General features: G+C 37.5%; 1 protein-coding gene across 2 annotated transcripts in view; it reads left to right on the plus strand.

Annotated features, from left to right (window-relative positions):
- RPRD1A (regulation of nuclear pre-mRNA domain containing 1A) overlaps positions 1-24,081 on the plus strand; it is a 79,575-nt gene that overhangs the window by 20,779 nt on the left and 34,715 nt on the right. Inside the window, exons 2-7 of one of the 2 annotated variants that reach the window (XM_055234272.2) lie at positions 12,340-12,469; positions 15,080-15,186; positions 15,272-15,369; positions 18,855-18,981; positions 19,091-19,266; positions 20,497-20,578. In XM_055234272.2, coding sequence (XP_055090247.1) covers positions 12,340-12,469; positions 15,080-15,186; positions 15,272-15,369; positions 18,855-18,981; positions 19,091-19,266; positions 20,497-20,577 — 719 coding nt within the window. In that variant the 3' untranslated portion in view covers position 20,578. Of the gene's footprint in view, positions 1-12,339; positions 12,470-15,079; positions 15,187-15,271; positions 15,370-18,854; positions 18,982-19,090; positions 19,267-20,496; positions 20,579-24,081 lie in introns of those variants that run through there. The other variant, XM_055234262.2, reaches the window with a different exon arrangement.

The raw sequence follows: 24,081 nt of genomic DNA on the forward strand, positions 1-24,081 counted from the left end.
TTAAAATTTTAATATAATCATAAAAGCTTATCACACCTAAAAAAGTTAACTATGACTCTTGGTTATCTGAAGCCCAGTCCCTGTTCAGTAGCCCAGATTTCCTCAAAAATGTCTGTATAGTTAGTCTTCAAAATAGAATCCAACAATGTCCACACGTGACTTTTGATAAACAGGTCTCTTAAGTGCCCCCCCCTTTTTTCCCATGCAGTTTATTTTTTGAGAAGACTGTCACATGGATTTTAGAATTTGTCTCATTTCATTTGGCTAATTCAGCCCTCAGGATGTGATTCCCAAGGAATGTTTTATTGATTGTTAGTTGTGCATTTCTGTTGCATCACATTAGGAGACAAATAATGTCACATTATTCACTAATAGTTAGTTAGACCCATCATTTCATCAGGGTTGCAAAGTTGCAAATGTCTAATTCTTTCAGTCTTTCTGAATTTATTAGGTGTGACAGAGCTTTCAGTCTTTCTGGAAGAATTAGAAATTCTTCATTTACTGTTTAGAATTCTTTTAACAGTGGTTCTCAAAAGTATTGTTCCCAGGCTTCCAGCATCAGTATCATCTGAGAACTTACTGAAAATGCAAATTCATGAGTCCTTCCCCAGACAGGAACTACGTAAGCAGTGACCAGTGCTCTATTTTAACAAGCTTTCTTGGTGATTCCGAGGCACACTGGAATTTGAATACCTGTTCTACAGGAGCTTTCCTTCATCAGCCTTTGGTTATTCTGAAATACAGTACATATTAGGAAAAGCAGGGTAATTTTTTGCCTTTGTCAATTGAGTTAGCTTTTTTGCAACCTCTATTTTTTAATATATATTTTTATATTTTTATTTTTGAGACAGAGTATTGCTTTGTCACCCAGGATGGAGTGCAGTGGTGCGATCTTGGCTCACTGCAACCTCCACCTCCCAGGTTCAAGTGATTCTCATGCCTTAGCCTCCCGAGTAGCTGGGATTACAGGCATGCACCACCATGTCTGGCTACTTTCTGTATTTTTAGTAGAGACAGGGTTTCTTCATGTTGCCCAGGCTCATCTTGAACTCTCCTGGCCTCAAGTGATCCACCCACTTTGGCCTCACAAAGTGCTGTGATTATAGGCATGAGCCACCATGCCTGGCCTATTTTTTTTTTTAAAGTTATCATTTTGAACTCATGGATTTTTATATGTTTGTATTTCAGACTGTTGTTTTTATTTTTGATGCCCTTTTGTCAGTGGCAGCCTCTTGGAAGATTGCTTGTGTCCTTTGGATACAATTGCAGTTTTTAAAATCACTTTTATCCTTTCTAGCATGACGAGATGTCCTTGGTACATTTTGTGCATTTCCTGCTTTTATTTGCCAGAGGACGTGAGACTTGACCTGCTTTTATTTAGTTATTTTATTTTTTATGTTTTTTTGATACCGAGTCTCGCTCTGTTATCCAGTCTGGAGTGCAGTGGTGTGATCTTGGCTCACTGTAACTTCCACCTCCTGGATTCAAGTGATTCTTGTGCCTCAGCCTCCTGAGTAGCTGGGATTACAGGTGTGCACCACTATGCCTGGCTAATTTTTGTATTTTTAGTAGAGATGGGGTTTTACCATGTTGGCCAGGCTGGTCTCGAACTCCTGTCCTCTGGTGATCCACCTACCTCTGCCTCCCAAAATGCTGGGATTACAGGTGTGAGCTTCTGTGTCCGGCTTTGATCTGCTTTTATTAATGAAATGTTTTTTAGGGACCACAGTGTGGGGCTTGAGAGCGCTGATTGATTGCACTGTAATTTACATTTAATTACAGTTTCCCTTTGAACAATATGGGTTTGAACTGCCCAGGTCCACTTCTATGTGAATTTTTTTCAGTAAAAGTTACATGAGTGTGTCTGCCTTCCTTTCCACCTCCTTCACCCCTTCTGCCTTTGACGCTCCTGAGACAGCAAGACCAACCGCTCTTCTTCCCCCTCTTCCTCCTTAGCCTATTCAACATTAAAATGACAAAGAGAAAACCTTTTTGATGAAAACACCGCCACTTAATAATAAATGTTTTCTTTCTATGGTTTTCTTAACATTTTCTTTTCTCTAGCTTACTTTAGTGTCAGAATACAGTATATAGTTTATATAACATAAAAAATATGTGTTATGTTATCAGTAAAGTTTCTGCTCAGTGATAGTCTGTTAGTAGTTTTTTGGGAGTCAGAAGTTATACATGGGTTTTTTACTGCACAGGGCGTTGGCCCCCTTTACCCCCCATTGTTGAAGGGTCAACTGTACTTTAATAATTGTTTCATTGGTAAAATGAGGATAACTTACCTTGTAGGGTTGTTTTGAAGGTTAAATAAGATACATAATAAACCTAGAACAGTGCTCAGGTCATAAAAATTGTAGTCAATATTATTTCTTTCAATTTATTTGTAAAACAAAAAAGTTTTAGTCTCAATTTCATTCTAGAAGTGTAATGTGAATGAATGGGTACGGTGTGTATTCTTCCATAACTGTTCCAGTTGACAGTGTATTTTATAGTGGTCTAATGGTCCAGGATGAAGTTTATTCTTCTCAGGACTTTTATAATTCATTTGTTGCATATACTGAAATCGAAGGTTTAAAAATTTTTTTTTTTTTTTTTTTTCACAAAAATTTCTCAGGAATTTGCATTTCCTTTGGCCTTTTAGAATGGAAAAGATGTTCCTTTGCTTGGACCTGGGTGTTCTTTTGTTCTCCTTAACCAAGCATTGATACAGGAGAAGCCATGGATAAATGCACCTACAGGACAAAGTCAGTTGGTGGAGTACCAGGCCAGCACTATGCTGAAGCCTTTTTCAGCATGTAGGCCCAGATTAAGCATTTAATGTATAATTTATATGTTTCTCTTTTGTAACTTAATTCTTTGTTGGTAACTCCCCTTCTTCCCCCCCGCCCAGATTCTTCTTGATCTTTCCCAAAGATATAGTTATTGTTTACTGTGTTTGTGTGTGTGTGTAACTTAATACTATGTCTTTGATATTTTTCCGTATCAATACATCAATCGCTTTCATTTTTGAACAGTTGCAGAATATTGTGTAGATTGTATGGATGTGCCATGGTTTATTCAGTTCTTTGTTGATGCTGTCATGAATATCCTTAATGATTTCTTTGTGCATTTATGAGAAATATATCCATAGGATAAATTCTTAGAAGTAAAATTTGCAAGGTGAAGAAGGTATGTGCATTTATGTTTTCTGATAGATATTGCCAAGTTGTTTTTCTGAGAGGTTGTATTAATTTATGATTTAACCACCAGTGTCTGAAGGTATCTAAATTTGGTCATCTCACCCATACTTTTGTCAATTTTAGTTGGTGTCAGACTTTAGTCTTGGTCACTCTAGTAGGTTGAAAATGGTAGTTGGTTTTAATTCTTTAACATTTGTGTTTCTTTGTACTTCCTGTGCACGTGTCTTGACTGTTTTTCTGTAGGTTATTGCTTTGTAAGAACTGTAGAGTGAAGGAAGGAAAATGAAAATAGTTGAACTCAATACATTTAAAAAACGTACGAATAGAGTGCTAAGGAAGTTTGTCTTTCATAATCTGAATTAAAAATTGTTGAGGTTTCTGACAGCAGTGTAATTTTACATGTGTTCCCCTCTCTGCTGTGCTGGCTGAGGTTAATGATCAGAAACTAAGTTACTGGGACAAGTAATTAAAGCCACAGGTCTAGGCCAAAATGTATTCAGTAAACGTTGATCAGATTAGGAGCTAGCTGTTGGGTTTGATTCTGGTAGATTTGACAGTCATTGCTCTCATTGGAACTTAGTTTAGTTGTGAAGCACTACATGAAATAAAAATAATTAGAGTAGATGTGCCATAGGAATAGTACAGAGTGCTATGAAAGCCTCTCAGGGCTGCCTAACCTATGTGGGCTCGTTGGTCAGGGAAAACTGGAGGAACCCATTTAACTGAGGTCTGAAGTATGGTAGGAGTTGGGGAAGTTGGAGGATAGTGTTGGAAAAGAGTAGTGTAAATGGTGGAGACCTCTTTGTTTAAGGCCTTTGGTTCATGTTAAGGATTTTAAAATGTTTGGAGAACAATAGAAAATCTTCAAAGGCTTGTTAGCAAGAATTGACAGGATCAATCCCTACTGTGTAATTTGAAATGTGAACCTGAACGCTCCCAAGGAATAGGCTGCCAAATCTGAGACCTCCTAGCAGAAGTACAGGAGTACATCACCTCTACCCACTTTTCACCCACCTCTGCTGTGGAGAAGCAGCCAGCTGTGTCTGACTGAACTCTTTGTCTTGTCTGGGACAGATAGAATCCATTGAAGAATCATCTGTTGATGATAACGCTTTCTGTGGCAAAGATGTTGACTAACTTAAAGCAGTTTTTGGCTTACAACCACCTATCCATCCATAGGAACATGTCTTCCCCACAATGCCACAGGCAGAAGGAAAAGTCTTGAAGTTGTTAGAATCTATAGGTTTTGGAGACAGGTTCAGAGAAACACTCTCAGGATACAAGTCTACACAGCACAGACCTTTCATTTTTGCTTCAGAAAATGCTGATTTCCACAAATACGTGTTTTTAATTTGTTAGTTGCACTACATTTTTAAAATGAATGCTTAGATACAAAATTATCTCAGGGTTAAGGAGCTGAGTTAGATCTATCTTCATGCTTTTCTGAACTAAAAGAAACAGGGTTTAGTTGGGAGAGAATCTAGTAAGTTGGAGATAGGCCTGCTGTGGGGAGAGTGATTACTGCAGTAGGACTTAAGATAGCATGAGGATACCAAAGAATTCGGAGAAAAGGGTTCTATAAGATGGAAGAGAAGTTTAAGGCCTTTTAAAAGCCATACATAAGAGGAAGTGCTGCATCATTAACTCCTTGGTTTCAGGAGAGATACGTGGGGATTGTTAATGAAAAATTTTTATTATATTTTAAAATTTTTATAAATGGAGCCGGTGTAGGTGATAATTGAGAAAACCTGAAGATTATCCAGAAAGTTAGGAACAGGTTCCTTTTGATTAATTGTTCTAGTATATTTGAGACGATGCAGAAAACCTTTCTTCAATTCTCATTTGAATTTCATGAAACTTCAAGAATACTTAATGTAGTAGTATTCTGCATTAAACTCTAATGTGGAATTCTTTTTTTCCACCTGAAATTGAGCAGTGTTTCTAGTTCATTCTGAAAGACAATTACTGTAAAGAACTGTTTAACTCTAGAAGGTGTAGTAAATATTTTCTTGTTAATTGCCTCCTTTTAGAGTGGAGGTGCAACAAGTGAGAAATTCCAATTGGAGATTTTGTCAAACAGGAATTTACTGTAAGTGAATAAAAACACTTTTCTTCTATGTAAGTACCACTTGCCTAAAAAGCTTAGAAATTTTTAGGGGTGATTAGATGTGGGCAAGGAGGTACTACATAGAAAAATGAAAGGCAAAATTCCTGTGATCACAGCTCTAGTTTTGAATTCTTTCTTCTTTCCTTGCCTATTGCAGTATTCTTAGTGTTCAGTGTTACCTACTTCTAGTTTTCCTAATGTACCTCAGGGTGTCCCATTTGCCCCTGCTCCCAAATTAAAACTTCAATACTTCTCTTTTTGTTTACAAAATAAAGCTGAAACACTTGTTAGCTTGGTATTTAGTTTAAGTCTTCCCTTCTTTCCAGCTTTACACTTCATTATTCCCTCATATATAATGTACAGTGCATTCATTAGGTCATGAGTGGAGCTTCTTTCTGCCAAGAATATTCTTTTCACTAATGTTTCATAACACATTTACACATATGGCTTAAGTAGGCTTTTATCAACCTGACTGTTGAGTCGTCTTTTATTCCTAGTGGCTAATGCGGTGTCTGTGAATGGTAGATACCAAGTAATTATTTGTTGATTGTATGAGTGGCATGAGATCTTAATCATTTATAATTATCCTTTAGTTAAATGCATTTATAGTTCCACCTAACTCAAACTTTGGGAAGATAATTAAATTACACTTAAAATTTGAGGATTTAATATGTGTGTACTGTATAAGCAGGATATATAGAATCTTTTTCTAGTCTATAGTCATTCATTTTACCAGGGAAATAAATGAGGATGTCTAGTAATTGTTAATAAATCTTTAATAGATTTTTGTTTCAAAATGACTTTTCTCCTGATTTTCTTGTACAAGACCTGCAGTAATGCTCATTCCTCCCATTGATGTGTATGTGTATGTATATGTACATGTGCATATATTTGTGTGTGTGTATATGTGCATGTGTGCATGCGTGTGTGTGTGTTTCCTTATTCAATTTCCTGCTGCTGCTTTCCATGTAGAAGGTTTCCCTCAGAACGATGGTTCTTATGTTTATAGATAACAGGATTTTAGCTGTTTATTGTATTTATCAGCATTACCATCTACTGTAGTTTTAAATTCAGTCTTCGTAAACCATGGATGATTAATTTAGATTATGATATTGTGCAGCATATAAAAATGAGTATACATATGGTATGTATAATGTAAGAAAATAGATGACACTTCTCCTACCACTTTCTACCATTATGAACAACAAAAACTATGAACTGATTATGAAGTAGTGGAACTAGAGATGACATTTTAATCCTTTCACTGAGTAAGTCTGTTTCATATTGTTTAATAGTCCAGACTCTGATTTCTTTTTGAAGCTTGGTAATTGATCTTTTAGATGAATTGTTTGTGGTAGATTATATAACTGTCTCCTGGTTATATGATGAACTGAACGTTTATTACCATGCCCCTTCTGGGGGATGTGCTCAACTTTTTAGGTAATTGTATTAGTCTCCTCTCACATTGCTATAAAGAACTGAGACTGGGTAATTTTTGAAGAAAAGAAATTTAATTGACTCACAGTTCTGCATTGCTGGGGAGGCCTCAGGAAACTTACAGTCATGGCACCCACCAGGCCCCTCCCCTGACATGTGGAGATTACAATTTGACATGAGATTTGGGTGGGGACACAGCCAAACCATATCGTTCCACCCCTGGCCCCTCCCAAATCTCATGTCCTTCTCACATTTCAAAACCAATCATGCTTTCCCAATAGTCCCCCAGAGTCTTAACTCATTCCAGCATTAACTCAAAAGTCCAAGTCCAAAGTCTCACCTGAGATAAGGCAAGTCCCTTCCGCATATGAGCCTGTAAAATAAAAAACAAATTAGTTACTTCAAGATTCAGTGGGGGTATCATAGGTATTTGGTAAATGCTCCTGTTCCAAAAGGGAGAAATTGGCCAAAACGAGGGGGGTATAGGCCTCATGCAAGTCCGAAACCCAGCAGGGCAGCCATTAAACCTTAAAGCTCCAAAATCACCTTTGACTCCCTGTCTCATATCCAGGGCACACTGATGCAAGGGGTGGGCTCCCACTGCCTTGGGCAGCTCTTTCGTGGGCTGATATTGACTGCCTGTGGCTTTTCCAGGCATGAATGCAAGTTGTCTGTGGATCTATCATTCTGAGGTCTGGAGGACAGTAGCCCTCTTCTTGAACTCCACTAGGCAGTGCCTCATGGGGACTCCATGTGGGAGCTCCAATCCCACATTTCCCCTACACACTGCCCTAGCAGAGATTCTCCATGAGGGTTCCATGCCTGCAACAGACTTGTGCCTGGACATCCAGGTGTTTCCATATATCCTCTGAAATCTAGGTGGAGGTCCCCAAACCTTAATTATTGCCTTCTGTGCATCCACAGGCCCACCACCACATGGAAGCCACCAAGGCTTGGGGCTTGCACCCTCTGAAGCAATGGCCCAAGCTGTAGCCTGGCACCTTTTAGCCACGGCTAGGCCTGGAGCAGCTGGGATGCAGGGCACCAAATCCTGAGATTGCACAAAGCAACAAGGCCCTGGGCCTGGCTCAAGAAACCATTTTTTCCTCCTCGGCCTCTGGGCCTGTGATGGGAGAGGCTGCCATGAAGGTCTCTGACATGCCCTGGAGACATTTTCCCCATTGTCTTGGGGATGAGCATTTGGCCCCTCGTTACTTCAAATGTCTGTAGCCCACCTGAATTTCTCTTCAGAAAATGAGTTTTCTTTTCTGTTGTATCCTCAGGCTGCAAATTTTCTGAACTTTGATGTTCCACTTCCCTTTTAAACATAAGTTCCAATTCCAAACCATATCTTTGTGAATGCCTAAAACTGAATGCTTTTAAGAGTGCCCAAGTCACTTTAATGCTTTGCTGGCTAGAAATTTCTTCCACCAGATACCCTAAATCATCTCTTTCAACCTCAGAGTTCCACAGATCTCTAGGGCAGGGGCAAAATGCTGCCAGTCTTGTTGCTAAAGCATAGTGAGAGTCACCTTTATTCCAGTTTCCAACAGGTTCCTCGTCTCCATCTGAGACCACTTCAGCCTGGACTTCATTGTCTTCTTCACTATCAGCATTTTGGTCAAAGCCATTCAACAAGTGTCTAGGAAGTCTCAAACTTTCCCACATCTTCCTGTTGTCTTCAGAGCCCTCCAAACTGTTCCAACCTCTGCCTGTTACCCAGTTCCAAAGTGGCCTCCACATTTTCAGGTATCTTATAGCAGTGCCCCACTACTTGGTACCAATTTACTGTATTAGTCTGTTCTCATGCTGTTATGAAGAAATACCTGAGGCTGGGTAATTTATAAAGGAAAGAGATTTAATTGACCCACAGTTCTCAGGGCTGGGGAGGCCTCAGGAAACTTACAATCATGACAGAAGAGGAAGCAAACACGTCCTTCTTCACATGGTGGCAGGAAGAAGTACAGAGTGAAGTGGGGGAAAGCCCTTTATAAAATCATTAGATCGCATGAGAACTCACTAACATGAGAAAAACGTGGAGGTAGCTGCCCCCATGATTCAGTTATCTCCCACCTGGTTTCTCCTATGACGTGGGATTATGGGAACCACAATTCAATATGAGATTTGAGTGGGGACACAGCCAAACCATATCACAAGTATATATTATTTATGATTGTTTCTGTGTTGGTGTGATATATTCATGAGGAGAAGAAATAAAAAGAAAAACTAACATTTTAGTGATGTGACCTATCTAGTGAACTCCTGGGCTCAAGTGACCCTCCCACCTAGGCCTCCCAAAGTGCTGGGATTACTGGTGTGAGCCACTGTGCCTGGCCCTAGAATGTTTTTTAAATTCATGGGTTTATATCTGCCAATTTGTATGGAACTTGCAAACTCCTGATTGAAGAGGAAGGTTAATTTCAGTCTGTACTTAGCGTGGTCCCTGGTACATGGCAAACATTAAAATAATAAATGCTATTTAAATTGAATGGGCAGTTTGGAAAACAGGTGTTTTTGGAAAGAACCCTATGAGCAACAGAAACCTAGGAATTAACTAAGTCAGACCTGTCATTTAGTCTTATGTTCGTTGTTGCCAACAGTGGCATTTCTTTGTGGAATTATGAAATGGTTTGTTTTCCCTTTCTGTTAACTTTCTGTTTCTCTTTTAATAACTATGGCTCTGTTATTTTTAAAAATGTCAAAATTCATTTGGAAATTTTTTTTTGTGATTTTCTTGCATTGCTTGCTGTGATTACCGCCATTAATTATTTGCTGTATGTATAGGGACACATAATTTTAAATGGAAGTAAATTTCTTTCCCTGAAAATGTAGGGAAGGGCATAAGTTGTGATGATTGCTGGGTATTTTTCATATTTTTGTTTGGTCCTATAAAGATAAAAGTGAAAATAGTATCTTGGTATTTGGACCCCATGCTCAATCACCTCATATGGAATTTGTCCTTTGGAAAACACTGGTAAATATATTTTTAAATCTTGTAAATTTTTATTATTCTGAATTCTTTGAGAGATTTAAAAAACCCATGAATTTAAAAAACATTCTAGGGCCAGGCACAGTGGCTCACACCAGTAATCCCAGCACTTTGGGAGGCCTAGGTGGGAGGGTCACTTGAGCCCAGGAGTTCAAGACCATCCTGGGCAACAAAGTAAGACCTTATCTCTACAAAAAATTTAAAAAATTAGCCAGGCATGGTGGCGTGTGCCTGTGGTTCCAGCTACTTGGGAAGCTGAGGCAGGAGGATTGCTTGAGCCCAGGAGGTCGAGGCCGCAGTGAGCCTTTAGTCTGGGAGACAGAGAGACCTTGTCTCAAAAACAAAACAAAACAAAACAAAAAAAATCAACTTTTTTTGTTTTTGTGGTAATATTATTTACCATCTTCATTTTTTCAGTGTACAGTCCAGTAGTGTTAAGTACATTGTTGTGTAGCCAGTTTCCAGAACTGTTCATTTTGCAAAACTGAAACTCTGTACCCATGAATAATTTCCTATTCTCCTCCCATTCCCACAGCCTTAGCAACTACCCTTCTATTCTTTTTTTCTATGAATTTGACTACCTCCAATAAGTAGAATCATACAGTGGTTTGTCTTTTTTCATGACTCGATTATTTCGCCTGGCATGATGTCCTCGAGATTCATCCATGTTGTGATGTGTCAACATTTCCTTCTTCTATAAGGCTGAATAATACTTTATGGAATATATAATTCACATTTTGTTTATTCATTGATCAGTGGGTTAGGTTGCTCTTAACTCTTGGCTATTGTGAATAATGCTAACATTGTAAAATATTTTTATTTCAGTTGCTGCTTTTTGTTTTGCATTGTTTTATCTTTTTCTTCTTTTCAGTTGCTACTTTTGAGTCTCAAAAGGTTAACATGCCCTTTTAATTATGACAGGAAGCATGGTCTAGTTGTTAAGAGGGATTTGCTTGGCTGTTGGACTTTTTGGATTCCAATCCTGGCTGATCTCTTCCTCGTTATTTCCCTGGGGGCAAATAATGTTTTTGACTTTGTTCAACTGCCAAATAGAGACATATTGTTAGGATTGAGATAATATATGTAAATTGCTTGGAATAGTGTGTAGCACATAGTAAAAGTGCAGTGAAAGGATTCCGTTTGTTCAGGTACCCATTCAAAAGTAATGCAGGCAATCTCCCAATTAGATAATACAAATTTAAGTTTCTAAACTCATTTGACACTGGGAAGGCAAAAATCTAGATTGAATAATACCAATCTATTTGGTGGGTGGGATTGAGAGGGCAGGGATGGGTACAAAAGAGACAGGACTGAATGTTAGGTTAGGGTCCTGATATCTTAACCAGTTATACACTGTGGTTTATCTAACCAGACAAGGAGCCTGAAAACCAGAAGTTGGTCTCTGTTATAGCCATCTCTTCTTATCTTTATGCCATGCCAGCAACTTTCAAAGTCATGGAAAGTGGTAGACAGCAATTTAAACAGACAAACCAGGTTATACAGTGGCATGGCACAGGTTTGTAAAGTTTGATCAGTTGTGACTTAGCATATGAGAAGGTTGGGCTTCTAGTTGCTCCTTGAGAATGATGTGAACTCAGAGGTGACTTTTTAATATGTCAGATGCTTAAATTTGTAAATTGAATACTTAACATCTAGAGGACCACATGTACCCTGATCAAGATTTTTGTCTTAAATCCAATAAGATAGCCCACATCAATAGGATACTGCATAATTGGTCCCGACCATAAGTTTCCTACACCATTGTACTATGGATGGCACAAGGTATGATGCTTCTGAATATAACTGTACTACATTGAGTGATTCATATTTAATTCTAGTAAAATATAAGAATAGTGTAAAAGATTATGTTCAACACTGTTTTCCTTATGTATAATCTTATTTGAGTCATATTCAGTAGTAGTATGCTATTTAACATTGTAACCAGTAAAAATGTACTCTGGCCCACAACTGTTGAAATCTTGTCTACTTCCTTAGAGAAATGACTACACCCACAGAGCATAGTGAGTAGGGGAATATTTTTGTCACAATGAATTCAGTTTAAAATTTATGGCCACGTAATCTAAGACAGAAACATCTAAACTTTTCCCATTTACTCTCCCTAGCAGTTAATCTGTTAGCTTGGCAAATATTTACTGCATAAACAAAAAGTAATAATTGATTGAAGGGACATCTCTTTCAACCTGTTTTACATTTCATGCTCTTCTGTTGTTTCACGATAGCTTAATAATGATTTTGAATTAACATGTCTATTAAAACAATCCTAAATTCAATGTAGGATTTAGGGTGCCATCTTAATAACATGACCAATCACCATCTTATTTTAAATGACTATATTTCATACAGTTTGTAATGGTTTTACTAAAATTTAATACAGGATAGAGTCACCGAGATGCATTTTTACATAGACATTAGTTGTTCCAGCGATTTTAGCAGCAGTGACTGGTTAGTTTGGTAGTAAAATGAGAGACTAGGGTTGAAATGATACATAAAGGTTAGTAGGGTTATTTTAGTTCTCAAAATGCTTAATTCAGGTATTGAGAAAGTTTGAACAAGTAAAGATATTTTAAGTAGATTTTTAACTTTTTCTTATTTTTCAGCCAAACCAAACAGGAAGCTTACTTTTCTCTACCTAGCCAATGATGTCATACAGAACAGCAAGAGGAAGGGGCCAGAGTTTACAAAAGATTTTGCACCAGTTATAGTGGAGGCTTTTAAGCATGTTTCAAGGTATGATCATTGTTTTGGGTATTAGATAATCTGTTTTAAGTGTACCATATGTCCTTTTGCTAAAATTTGCCTTAAGCTATTAAAAAGTAGGGAATATAGTGTTTTCATGCTTTTATTTGAAAAGACTTCCTCTAAATGGCATTTATAAATGTATTAAATGTCTTCAGTGAAGGAAAAATGTTTTTTGAACTGTTGCTAAGGTGGGCCTTCGGAGTACTTGAATTACAGCTTTCCTTTAAGAGACCAGAACCAACTGCTATATTGGAATGAACTTCATTAAAAATGAATGAAGGTATTGAAGTAAAAATTTGTGTGTTTATAAAGCTATCAATCTTGTAACGAATATTTCCGTATACACTTAGTACTGTTTCTGTTCTTTTTTTTTTTTTTTTTTTTTTGACAGAGTCTCACTCTCACCCAGGCTGGAGTACAGTGGTGCAATCTCAGCTCACTGCAACCTCTGCTGCCTGGGTTCAAGCGATTCTCCTACCTCAGCCTCCCAAGTAGCTGGAATTACAGGTGCCTGCCACCATGCCCAGCTTAATTTTTGTGTTTTTAGTAGAGACAAGGTTTCACCATCTTGGCCAGGCTGGTCTTGAACTCCTGACCTCGTGATCCACCTGCCTTGGCCTCCCAAAGTGCTGGGATTACAAACGTGAGCCACCATGTCCGGCCTGTTTCTATTCTTTACTTGCCCTCTGGGTAATTTTGTACATCGCATGTAGTTGGTTATTCTCCACACTGTAATGACTTACAGTTTTATGCTCCAGTCCAGATTTTTTTTTGTTCCAAACCTGTGTGCCCAATTGCCTTTTGACATTTTTACTGGTGTGCATCTCAAACATTTCATACTCACTGTGTCTGATACAGAACTCATTATGTCCTTGCTTCCCGCCGTACTTGTCCCTCCCGTAGGTTTTATACTCTGTGAATGGCAACTCGATCTATCCAGATGCCTATGCAAGAAATTGTGTTATCTTTAAACTCTTCTTTCTCCTTCAGTCCCCATATCTCATATAGTACACATTGACTCGGTTCTTTGGATTTCCTTCCCTTTTAGTTACCATAATGTCTTTTCGGTATAATTTCAGTGCCCTTTAGTATTGTTTAATTTCTTTAGAAAACTAGACAGAGTTGCAGAGCTGGTCATAATACTTCCTTGCCTTTGAGTGGTTCCCGTTTGTTTTAGAGATGAAGTCTAAAGTCCTGAGCAAGACTTAAGATGTTCCTTTGTGGCACTGCCTATCTCCCCAGACTCCTGTCTCACATTTATTCCACACAGTCTATAGTCTGCAGTTTAAGCTAAATTAACCTTTTTTAGTTCTTTCAGCCTTAAGTCTTCTATATATGTTGCCCCTCCCTAGAATTCAGTAAAATATTTATTGGCTGCCTACTATATGCAAAACCCTGAGTAGTAGTGGCCAAGACAAAGTTTTGTTCTACTGGAGCCTACATTTCACTGGATGACAAAGGTAATAAGTAGATAGACAAGTGAATGCATAATGTCAGATGACAGATGCTAGCAAGAAATACAAAGCTGGGAAGGAACTAGATGGTATGAGGGTGCTCAGTTATGTGAAAAAATAAAGAACAACTATTTGGGGAAGGTGACATTTGAACAAAGACTAAAGAAAGGGGTGAAATGAGTCATTGGACTAGGCAGAAAGGATTCTAGGTAGAGAGAATATGTGGCTGAAAAAATGAGATAGCTGTATTGCTGGACATGTTTGAGGACCTTAGCAAGGAGATTTGTATGGTATTAGGTATTAGGGAGTGTGTACTGAGGGATTGCCAGAAAGCAGAGCATGTGGGCCTTGTGGCCCAGAGTAAGGATTTTGGTTTTATTCTTAATGTGATTGGTAGCTCTTGGAGGATCAAGAGCTGTATAATCTGATTTACATTATTAAGATGCTTTGTACAGAATAGAGTAAAAGAGTAGAGGCTGGGAGAGCGTGAAAAGACTTTACAAAATTCCAGGCAAGAGATAATAGTGTTTCAGTCTACAGTGATAGCAATGAAGGAGGTAGGAAACAGTTGAGAGTAGTCTGTTTTTCATTTCCCCATATGTCTAGTCTTAAGATCTCAAATTAAATCTCATTTCCTTAAATACTGTTCCGGATATCTCTTAAACTGGGCCAGGTCTGTCTTAAGCACTTTGTTCTCTTTTGTGATACTTATAAATAACAGCTGCCATAAGCTGCATTTGTATCTCCATGTCAAAGATAGTAACTGGATCAATAAGTATTTGTTGAATAAATTAAAAAATAACCTATTAGAAATCTTCCTTAGCCCCATGTCCAGCCCCCATTAGGATAGGAAATCCCTAGTAGCCAGTACTAAAACTTTTACAGTTTAAACTTTTTTTTGGTTGTGTAATAGTATGTTTATAAAATGTTTGCTAGAAGCAAGCAGTGTGTCTAGATCACTTCACTTTTGAGCTGCTGGCCACATATACGTTTGGACAGTATACGTTTGGACAGTTTTTTCCAGGGAATGAATGTCTGATTATACTTAAAGTTACCATTACCTTTTCAATAGCACTATGCATTTTTACTGTTAACATTTTTCTTTTTGTTTTTTTTTTGTTTTGTTTTGTTTTTTTTTTTTTAGTGAAACTGATGAAAGTTGTAAGAAGCACCTTGGAAGAGTATTATCTATTTGGGAAGAAAGGTCTGTTTATGAAAATGATGTATTAGAACAACTTAAACAAGCTCTGTGTAAGTGTAGAATCCTGATCTCTTATCTCGATCTCTTCATTAAAATGTATTCTTTCATTAAAACTTAAATGTTCTTTCATTTCAGATGGCGATAAGAAGCCTAGGAAGCGAACTTATGAACAGATAAAGGTGGATGAAAATGAAAACTGTTCCTCTCTGGGATCTCCAAGTGAACCACCACAGGTAGAAATTTTACCCTGTTAAAAGAGTTACAAACTTTTACTTCATGTTGCCACCAAGCTTTATTAATTTCATTTCACTTCTGTAAATTGATTTCTATTATACTTTTGGGTACAAGAAAGAAGCCACATGAATATCTCTTCCTCATTAACAAATTGCTTATGTTAAATGTAGTATGTTGCATATTATATATTTTGCATAGAAATCATATTTTGCATAGAAAGAGGATTTTTAATTGCCAAATATGGTTAGATGTGAGATTTCAGCTATTTAAACTTTTTAAAATAAAACAAAACATGCCTATTTTGTTGTATGGTTTTTTTTTTTTTTTTTTTGAGACTGAGTTTCACTCTGTCCCCAGGGCCGGAGTGCAGTGGCACTATCTTGGCTCACTGCAACCTCCGCCTCCTGGGTTCAAGCGATTCTCCTGCCTCAGCCTTCCAAACAGCTGAGATTACAGGCACGGGCCACCAAGCCCAGCTAATTTTTGTGTTTTTAATAGAGATGGGGTTTCACCATGTTGGCCAGGCTGGTCTTGAACTCCTGGCCTCAAGCGATCCCCCAGCCTTGGCCTCCCAAAGTGCTGGGATTATAGGCATGAGCCACTGTGCCCAGCCCATGTATGATTTAAATACACTAAAATTTTCATTCTTGGACATAAACACTGCCCCTTTAAGTATTTTTGTTTTTAAACGTAAAAAGGAGTGTTAGAGTGGCCGGGCGCAGTGGCTTACGCCTGTAATCCCAGCACTTTGGGAGGCCGAGGCGGGCGGATCACGAGGTCAGGAGATCGAAACCATCCTGACTAATACGGTGAAACCCCGTCTCTACTAAAAAATACAAAAACTTAGCCGGGCATGGTGGCGGGCACCTGTAGTCCCAGCTACTCGGGAGGCGGAGCTTGTAGTGAGCCGAGATCGCACCACTGCACTCCAGCCTGGGTGACAGAGCGAGGCTCCATCTCAAAAACAAAAACAAAAACAAAAAAGTAGTGTTAGAGTGATATATATGTGTTCATACATTTCTATGTAACTATATAGAACTATGTAGTTCTGTGGAAAAATAAGTTAGAATTATTATCTTAATACTCTTGTGTCCTGCCACATAGGTATGGTATGGTATGGTATTCCTTAACCATCAGATTAATTCCAGAAAGACTTTTTTTTTTTTTTTAATTAAGTGGGCATTGAGTCTTAAGCTTCCTCCTTCTATGTTTCAAACATGTAGGGGGGACAGATAAAGTGTAAAATGAGAAAATGAAGACATAACCATACTCTTAGAACAAGGCGAATGTATTTCCATGGGCTAGAAATTGTACACCTAACTTCATAGGTGAGACAAAACCTGGCTCCTGCTGAGCCCTGGTCCAGAAGCAGATATGGGGTTGCCAGAAATTAGTATCCTCTAAGGTCACAGGAACTCACAAGGGCAACAGGAACTCACAGTGCTCCGTGGGAGTTAGAGGACTGGACCCAAATTCACTGAATAAAATCAGAGGCTAGGAGGAGCTCTTTCCTCCATGAAGGTGAAAGAAAAATACAATCAATTACTACCTGTAACTGTGGATTTATATTAGCCTCAGTACTGGAGAAGCAGAAGGAATCAGACCAAGGCCACACTTGAGTCACCCTACCTGTTTATTCAGTGATAGGAATGCTGAAGCCCACTGGCCACTATGGACAACAGCTTGAATAGAAAAGTGATAAGAATGTAACATTTGGAACAACCAAACACTAAGATTTATGTCTCTTCCTATTTGGTAATAACTCATGACACAAAATCGTTTTTGGCTAAGAGCCTCATGATTGCATGAACAGTGTTTTACCTGAGTTCTAGATAAAGGATCTGGCCTCCTTCCGCTCTCCCTGATGAAAGGGTAACCACAGTTGCATATCTTATGAGTATTTTTAAGTAATCATCTGCCTCTTCTCTAGTACTTGTGTAAAATGCTGTTGCTCTTTGTTTTATAATGACCGTTTTTTAGATTAGTTGTGCTGCTTAATTATCAATGGTTCAGCTTTGTGGTCTTCATTTTTGTGTGTGTGTTATTCTTTATAAGAATGGCTAAAATCTCTGTAGGTTTCCGTTAAACTCATTTCATTCTACTCTGGTAGGAAGTACTAGGCTTAGTGTTGTTTCAGACAACTTTGCTTTCTTATCTGATGCTTGATCAGGCATTGGGAACTTAGAATGTACTCATGTAGGACTGTGAAGGTGTGATGAGATCAGGTTGTAATTAAAGCATCAGTGCATTGCCAAGACAGTAAAAGCCAGATTTCTTCTTAGAACTCCAGACAATTAGAATTTTCTAAGAATGATTTTAAAAATAATATATTAGTTGTGGCAACATGAGAAACAAGCTTTCTGGTAATTGTTGTTACTCTTAAGCACACCTTAATTGTAGAGGGGATATATCTTACAACGAAATTATTTTTTAAAATACTGAAATTTTAAACACTTCTAATGAGTGAGCACACGTAGGATAGTATATTTCTTATTAGTTTCATTTGATCATTTGTTATGTGCTGCCATTTTTTTCAAGGGAATAGTTCAAAAATCTTAATATATACACCGAATTACTAATATCCTATATTTTTTAAAGCATATGTGTAATTTCCTAGTGTTTCTGAATCTAGTATTAGAAATTAAGAAAGAAAGATGAAAAAGATGGGCTGGAGAATGGAAACTAGTAAAAATAAAATTTAATTGTTTTTCTTTGGAATAACTTTATAGACATTATGAATTGTGAAATCACCAGCAAAGAGTTGCGCTTCCCTCCTAATTATAGCTTGTATGAAAACAGTGGAAGTAAAATATTTTAATGATAAAATAATTTCAATACTGGTTAAGCAATATGTATTAGTCATCAGATTATGGAATTTTGAAATTTTGAAATATTTTAATGATCTTATTAACAAGCCATAGGATACTTGAAGATAATCGTATTTGAACATATTCTAGAACTACATTTCTCTTGGGCTTTAATTACAGCATTTAGAAATGAAATCTGGGAGACTCTTCTGTGTTGTAGTAGATGATTTGTAACGCTCTTTCCGTAATATCCAATTTAATACTAAAAAAATATTCTAGTGTACAATGATAATGTAATGAATATATCATACATAAAACTTGTATTCTCTAGGTTGATGTTATAGCCTACCTTCTCTTTCACCACTGATGCATTTGCCATATAAATCAGTTACTTACCTCATTTTAGTACTCGGATAATTATTACTACACTGTCTCCACCACTGGAGTAAGCTCTCTTCAAGGTCTAGGGCCTTGTCTTGTTTATATTTTCAACACCTAACATAGTATAGCCTCCTTTTTTCTTAATATATAAAAGAAATTGATTGTCTTCAAAAGCAGTTTATATTAGAAGCTTTGTACTAGTAAATAGCCCATAGGGATGAAAGAATATGAAATTAAAGTCTTCTGCACTTGTTTAAGCTCAATTTATTTTGGTTCTGAAGTTGTGTACTTTTTAGACTCTAGATCTCGTTAGAGCATTACAAGATCTAGAAAATGCAGCCTCAGGCGATGCAGCAGTTCATCAGAGGATAGCTTCTTTACCTGTTGAAGTCCAAGAAGTATCTCTATTAGATAAAATAACAGGTAAGAAAAGAAAATGTGATCCAGAACCTTTTTTGGGAGTTGGGATGAGAGAACAGCATATGTCATTGTTTTTGTTGTATAATATTTTATTATTCCGTGCTTTTCTTAGATAAAGAATCTGGAGAAAGACTTTCCAAAATGGTAGAGGATGCGTGTATGTTGCTGGCAGATTACAATGGCAGATTGGCGGCAGAAATAGATGATAGAAAGCAACTCACTCGAATGTTAGCAGATTTTCTTCGTTGTCAAAAGGAAGCCCTTGCAGAGAAAGAGCATAAATTGGAAGTGCGTAACCTTTTTCTTCTTTAGTGCTTATTTATTTAATTCTCTTTTTGTTAGGAATTTTTAAATATTTTAATCTATGTGCACATTTTGCATTTTTTTAACATAGATCTTTTTAAGCAGTAGCCCAGGTAAGCGTCTCCTTGTATTAATGGTTTTTCTTCTACCTGAACCAAATTAACCTTGCAAGTAAACTTAGAAATTTGGAATTAGCAAAATTGATTGCATTTAAAAATTATTCTTGTGAAATTCCATGCAACTGTAATTTATCTTACCAGTTTAACCCTATTCTATCACAGAAATAATAGGAAAATGGCAGGTGGCAGTAACTTGTAGTAGGATTTATTTAGTTTCTGTTTTGAGAAGATGTAGTCTTTTAGGTATACCATTAAGTCTTTAAATTACTCCCTTAATTCCACCCGCCAATTCTAATGCTTACATGTTCCCAGCCCCACTCCCGGCTCACACCCTTAGGTCGAAAGTCATTGCTCCTGTAAATTAAGTAATAATTAATACCACTAATGAGAAATCTGGGAGTGCAGGAGGTGATTTTAAAAAATGCTCATATTTCCTTTGATTAGAGTAGCAATTGTTAGGGATACATGAGCCAGATTTGGTTTTATGTAAAAAAATCTTTCAGTTGATGAGTTCTTGTTTAAATTGTATTGCTGTGGCAAATTCTTATTGTAATAATATGTAGGAGAATTTCTAATTTGAATCCCTTTATTTACAGAAAGCTCATATAAATTTGTAGGAATGTCATGGAACTACCCCATTAAGTTATTTTTATTCGTGTTTAGTTATTGATTCAGCAGTCTCTAATTGTGCCAAAAATGGTGCTTAGATTAGATTGTCATTGCTACCCATGGGAGCTGCTACTTAATTATTCTCACTTCAAATTCCCAGCTCTCAAGTTAGCACTACCCCTTTTGAATTTACTTCTTCTCTGCTCGTATAAATACCCTCAGATGATGATTGTTGGCGGGCACTATGCTCTGCCTTTGAAGAGGTTGCCCACTTCTACGTGGAAAGGAAAAGATGGTTTTTTTTTTTTTAAAAAAGATGAATTTGATAATTAACTTGCCAGTATTTCACCTTGTGATGAAACCTCAATCTCAAACATAGTGTTACTTGTTTTATTGTCCACAGAATTAAGGGTAAGTAATGTCATACAATTTTTGTCTTTAGTCCTTTAGTATGGTTTCTTTAACTTCTATTGAGCTTCTGTTGCAGATATTGGACATGGGCGTATCTTCTAACGATGTCGTCACCATTAGTATATTCTTCCTGCTAAAAATAAATATCAAACCCTGAAGTCTGTATTGTCTCATGTTTTTGAAAATTGAAGAGAAGACTAACTTTATTCTGCTTTATACTTTCTCACTTATGATGATGGTCATTTGTCACTGTTTACAAAAATAGAATTTATATTTGAAGTGTAACTGTAGAAAATAGATCAGATGCCACTCCCCACAACCCCCTCTTTCCCCAGTGCCTTCCAGCCACATTTCATAATTGATAGTCATAGATTATGAGGCTGATGATAATAATAATGTTAACATTCATGTGTCAGGTACTATTCTAGGCACTTCACATAAGCAACTCATTTAATCTTACACAGCAGGGTGTATTATCCACATTTGATAGATACAGAACTGAGGCACAGGGAGATTAAGTAACTTGCCTTCACGAAGAGCTAGTGAGTTGTTTGGAACCCAGAGAATCTGCCTCCAGAGCCAGTGCACTTCATCAAAAAGACACATTGCTTCCTGTTTTTACTTAAATCTAAGATTACAGCAAATGCTGAAGCCCTATTTTTCCAACTTTTTCTGCTCCCTCTCTTCTCAGAGGTAATCACTGTCTTGAAATAAAGCCTTCTAGGAACTTTTTTTGTTGTTCTTCTGTATAACTGGATTTTATATTATAAAGAAGAAATCACCTCAATTATGTTCAGCTGTTTTTTTAACAAGTAAAGAAATACTCTTTACAAGTACAGAAATAAACTTGAAAGTTATTCCACAGAACTCTTTGTAAATTATCACTTAGAACTATGTTATTCCTTTGTAGAAGATGTGGAAATGATTTGAGATATTTAGACTTTTTTGTACCAAGTAGGTGGCATCACTTTGAAGTTGAGACTGAGAGGTGAAGATTTATATTTTCTGAATCAGCTGTGATACTATCAAATAATTTTCATCTATTATGTATCTTTGAACATTAACAGTGATTGACCAGATACTGATGTGTCATTAGTTGCTGCTTTTTTGAAAATGGAACATAAATTTAAAGTATCAGTTCAGGAATTGGCCATTTCATATTTCTTAAGGAAGCCATTATTAAAGCGTGTGTAATGAATGAAAACATGAAGTGGTTTAAAATGTGTGTTTTAAGAAATCATTAATCATTATTTTTGAAACTTCTGACTATAGTTAGTTACTAAGCAGAAGCAGATAACTGTTGGGCCGGGTGTGGTGGTTCACGCCTGCAATCTCAGCACTTTGGGAAGCTGAGCTGGGTGAATCGCTTGAGGTCAGGAGTTCAAGACCAGAGCCTGGCTGACATGGTGAAACCCCACCTCTACTAAAAAAAAAAAAAAAAAAAATTAACCAGGTGTGGTGGTGGGTGCCTGCAGTCCCAGCTACTTGGGAGGCTGAGGCAGGAGGATCACTTGAACCTGGGAGGTGGAGGTTGCAGTGAGCTGAGATCACACCACCGCCCTCCAGACTGGGCGACAGCAAGACTCTGTCACACACACACACACACACACACACACACACACACACACACACACACCAGATGACTGTTAAAATAGACTATTGATAACTTTAGTTTACATTTATAATATTTATTTTAGGGATTGCTATAGGAATCATTTTACCATTGTGAAGTTGAAAGTATTGCATAAACTGTTTTTCAGTTAGCTTATTATCTTGGAAGGCATACATGAATAGGAGAATTAAAATGACATTTTGATTCTGACATTGTTTCCTAGTACATACAAAAGTTATGTTTACACTTCACTGTTGTCTAAGTGTGCATTAGGATTACGTATAAAAAATGAAGTTAAAAATACTTCATTGCTAAAAAATACTAATCATCTGGGCCTTCTGTTAGTCATACTCTTTGCTGATGGAGGGTCTTGCCTTGATATTGATGGCTGTTGACTGATTAGGGTGGTGATTGCTGAAGGATGTGGCTGTGGCAATTTATTAACACAGTGATAAAGTTTGCTGCATCAGTTGACTTCTTTCTTGAAAGGTTCCTCTGTAGGATGCAGTACATTTGATAGCATTTTGCCTACAGCAGAACTGCTTTCAAAATTAGAATCAATTTTCTCAAGCCCTGCTACTGCTTTATCAAGTAAATCCTTTGTTGTCATTTCACCTCCACTGGGAGTAGATTCCATCTCAGGAAACCACTTTATTTGCTCATCCATAAGAAGCAACTCCTCATCAACAAGTTTTATGAGATTGGAGCAATTCAGTCACATCTTCAGGCTCCACTTCTGTTTCTCCTTCTCTTGCTATTTGCAGCAGATCTACAGTTATTTCCACCACTGAAGTCTTGAACCCCACAAAGTCAGCCATGAGAATTGGAATAAACTTCTTCCAAACTCCTGTTAATGTTGATATTTTATCTCCTCCCATGAATCATGAATGTTTTTAATGCCATCTAGAATTGTGAATCATTTTCTGAAAGTTTTCAGTTTACTTTGCCCATATTCACAGGAATCACTATTGCAGCTATATAGCCTTACGAAATGTATTTCTTAAATAGTGAGACTTGAATGTCGAAATTGCTCTTTTATCTATAAGTGGCAGAACACATGTGTTAGCAGGCATGAACACTAGTCACATTGTACATCTTCATCAGAGCTCTTGGGTGACCAGGTATGTTGTCAATAGTAATTTTTTATTGTTATTTTGGAGACAGTCTCTTGTTCTGTCACCCAGGCTGGAATAGTCATGCAATCACAGCTCACTGTAACCTCGAAATCATGAGTACAAGTTATCTTCCTGCTTCAGCCTCCCAAGTAGCTAGGACTGCAGGTGTGTGCCACCATGCCTGGCTGATTTTTAAATGTTTTGTAAAGAAGAGTTCTCGCTATGTTGCCCAGGCTAGTCTTGAACTCTTGGGTCAAGCAGTCCTCCCACCTTGGCCTCCCAAAGTGCTGTGACTACAGGTGGGAATCACTACATCTGGCCAATAGTAATATTTTGCAGGTCTCAACAGTTGGCTCAAAATACTCAGTAAACTGTGCTGTAAATAGATGTATTGTCATCCATACTTGTTTCATTTATAGAGTACAGGCAGAGTAAATTTAGCATAATTCTTAAGGACTCTAGAATTTTCAGAATGGTAAATGAACATTGGCCTCTACTTAAAGTCATCAGCTACTTTAGCTCCTAATGAGGGCCAGCTTTTGTTGAAGCTTTGAAGGCAGGCATTTATTTCTGTCTAGCTATGAAAGTCCCGGACGGCATCTTCCAGTACCAGGCTCTTTTTTCTACGTGGAAAATCTGTTGTTTAGTGTAGCCACCGTCATCAACGACCTTAGCTAGAGCCTCTGGGTAACTTGCTGCAGTTTTTAGATCAGCCCTTGCTGCTTCACTTTGCACTTTGAAGTTAATGGAGACAACTTCTTTCCATAAACCCCATAAACCAACCTCTGCTACTTTCAAACTTTGCTTCTGTAGCTTCTTTACCTCCCTCAGGCTTCATAGAATTGAAGAGCGTTCAGGCCTTGCTGTGGATTAGGCTTTGGTTTAAGGGAATGTGGCTGGTTTGATCTTCTATCCAGACTACTGAAACTTTCTA

This window comes from Symphalangus syndactylus, chromosome 1 (genome assembly GCF_028878055.3).
Source record: "Symphalangus syndactylus isolate Jambi chromosome 1, NHGRI_mSymSyn1-v2.1_pri, whole genome shotgun sequence".
Taxonomy (NCBI): domain Eukaryota; kingdom Metazoa; phylum Chordata; class Mammalia; order Primates; family Hylobatidae; genus Symphalangus; species Symphalangus syndactylus.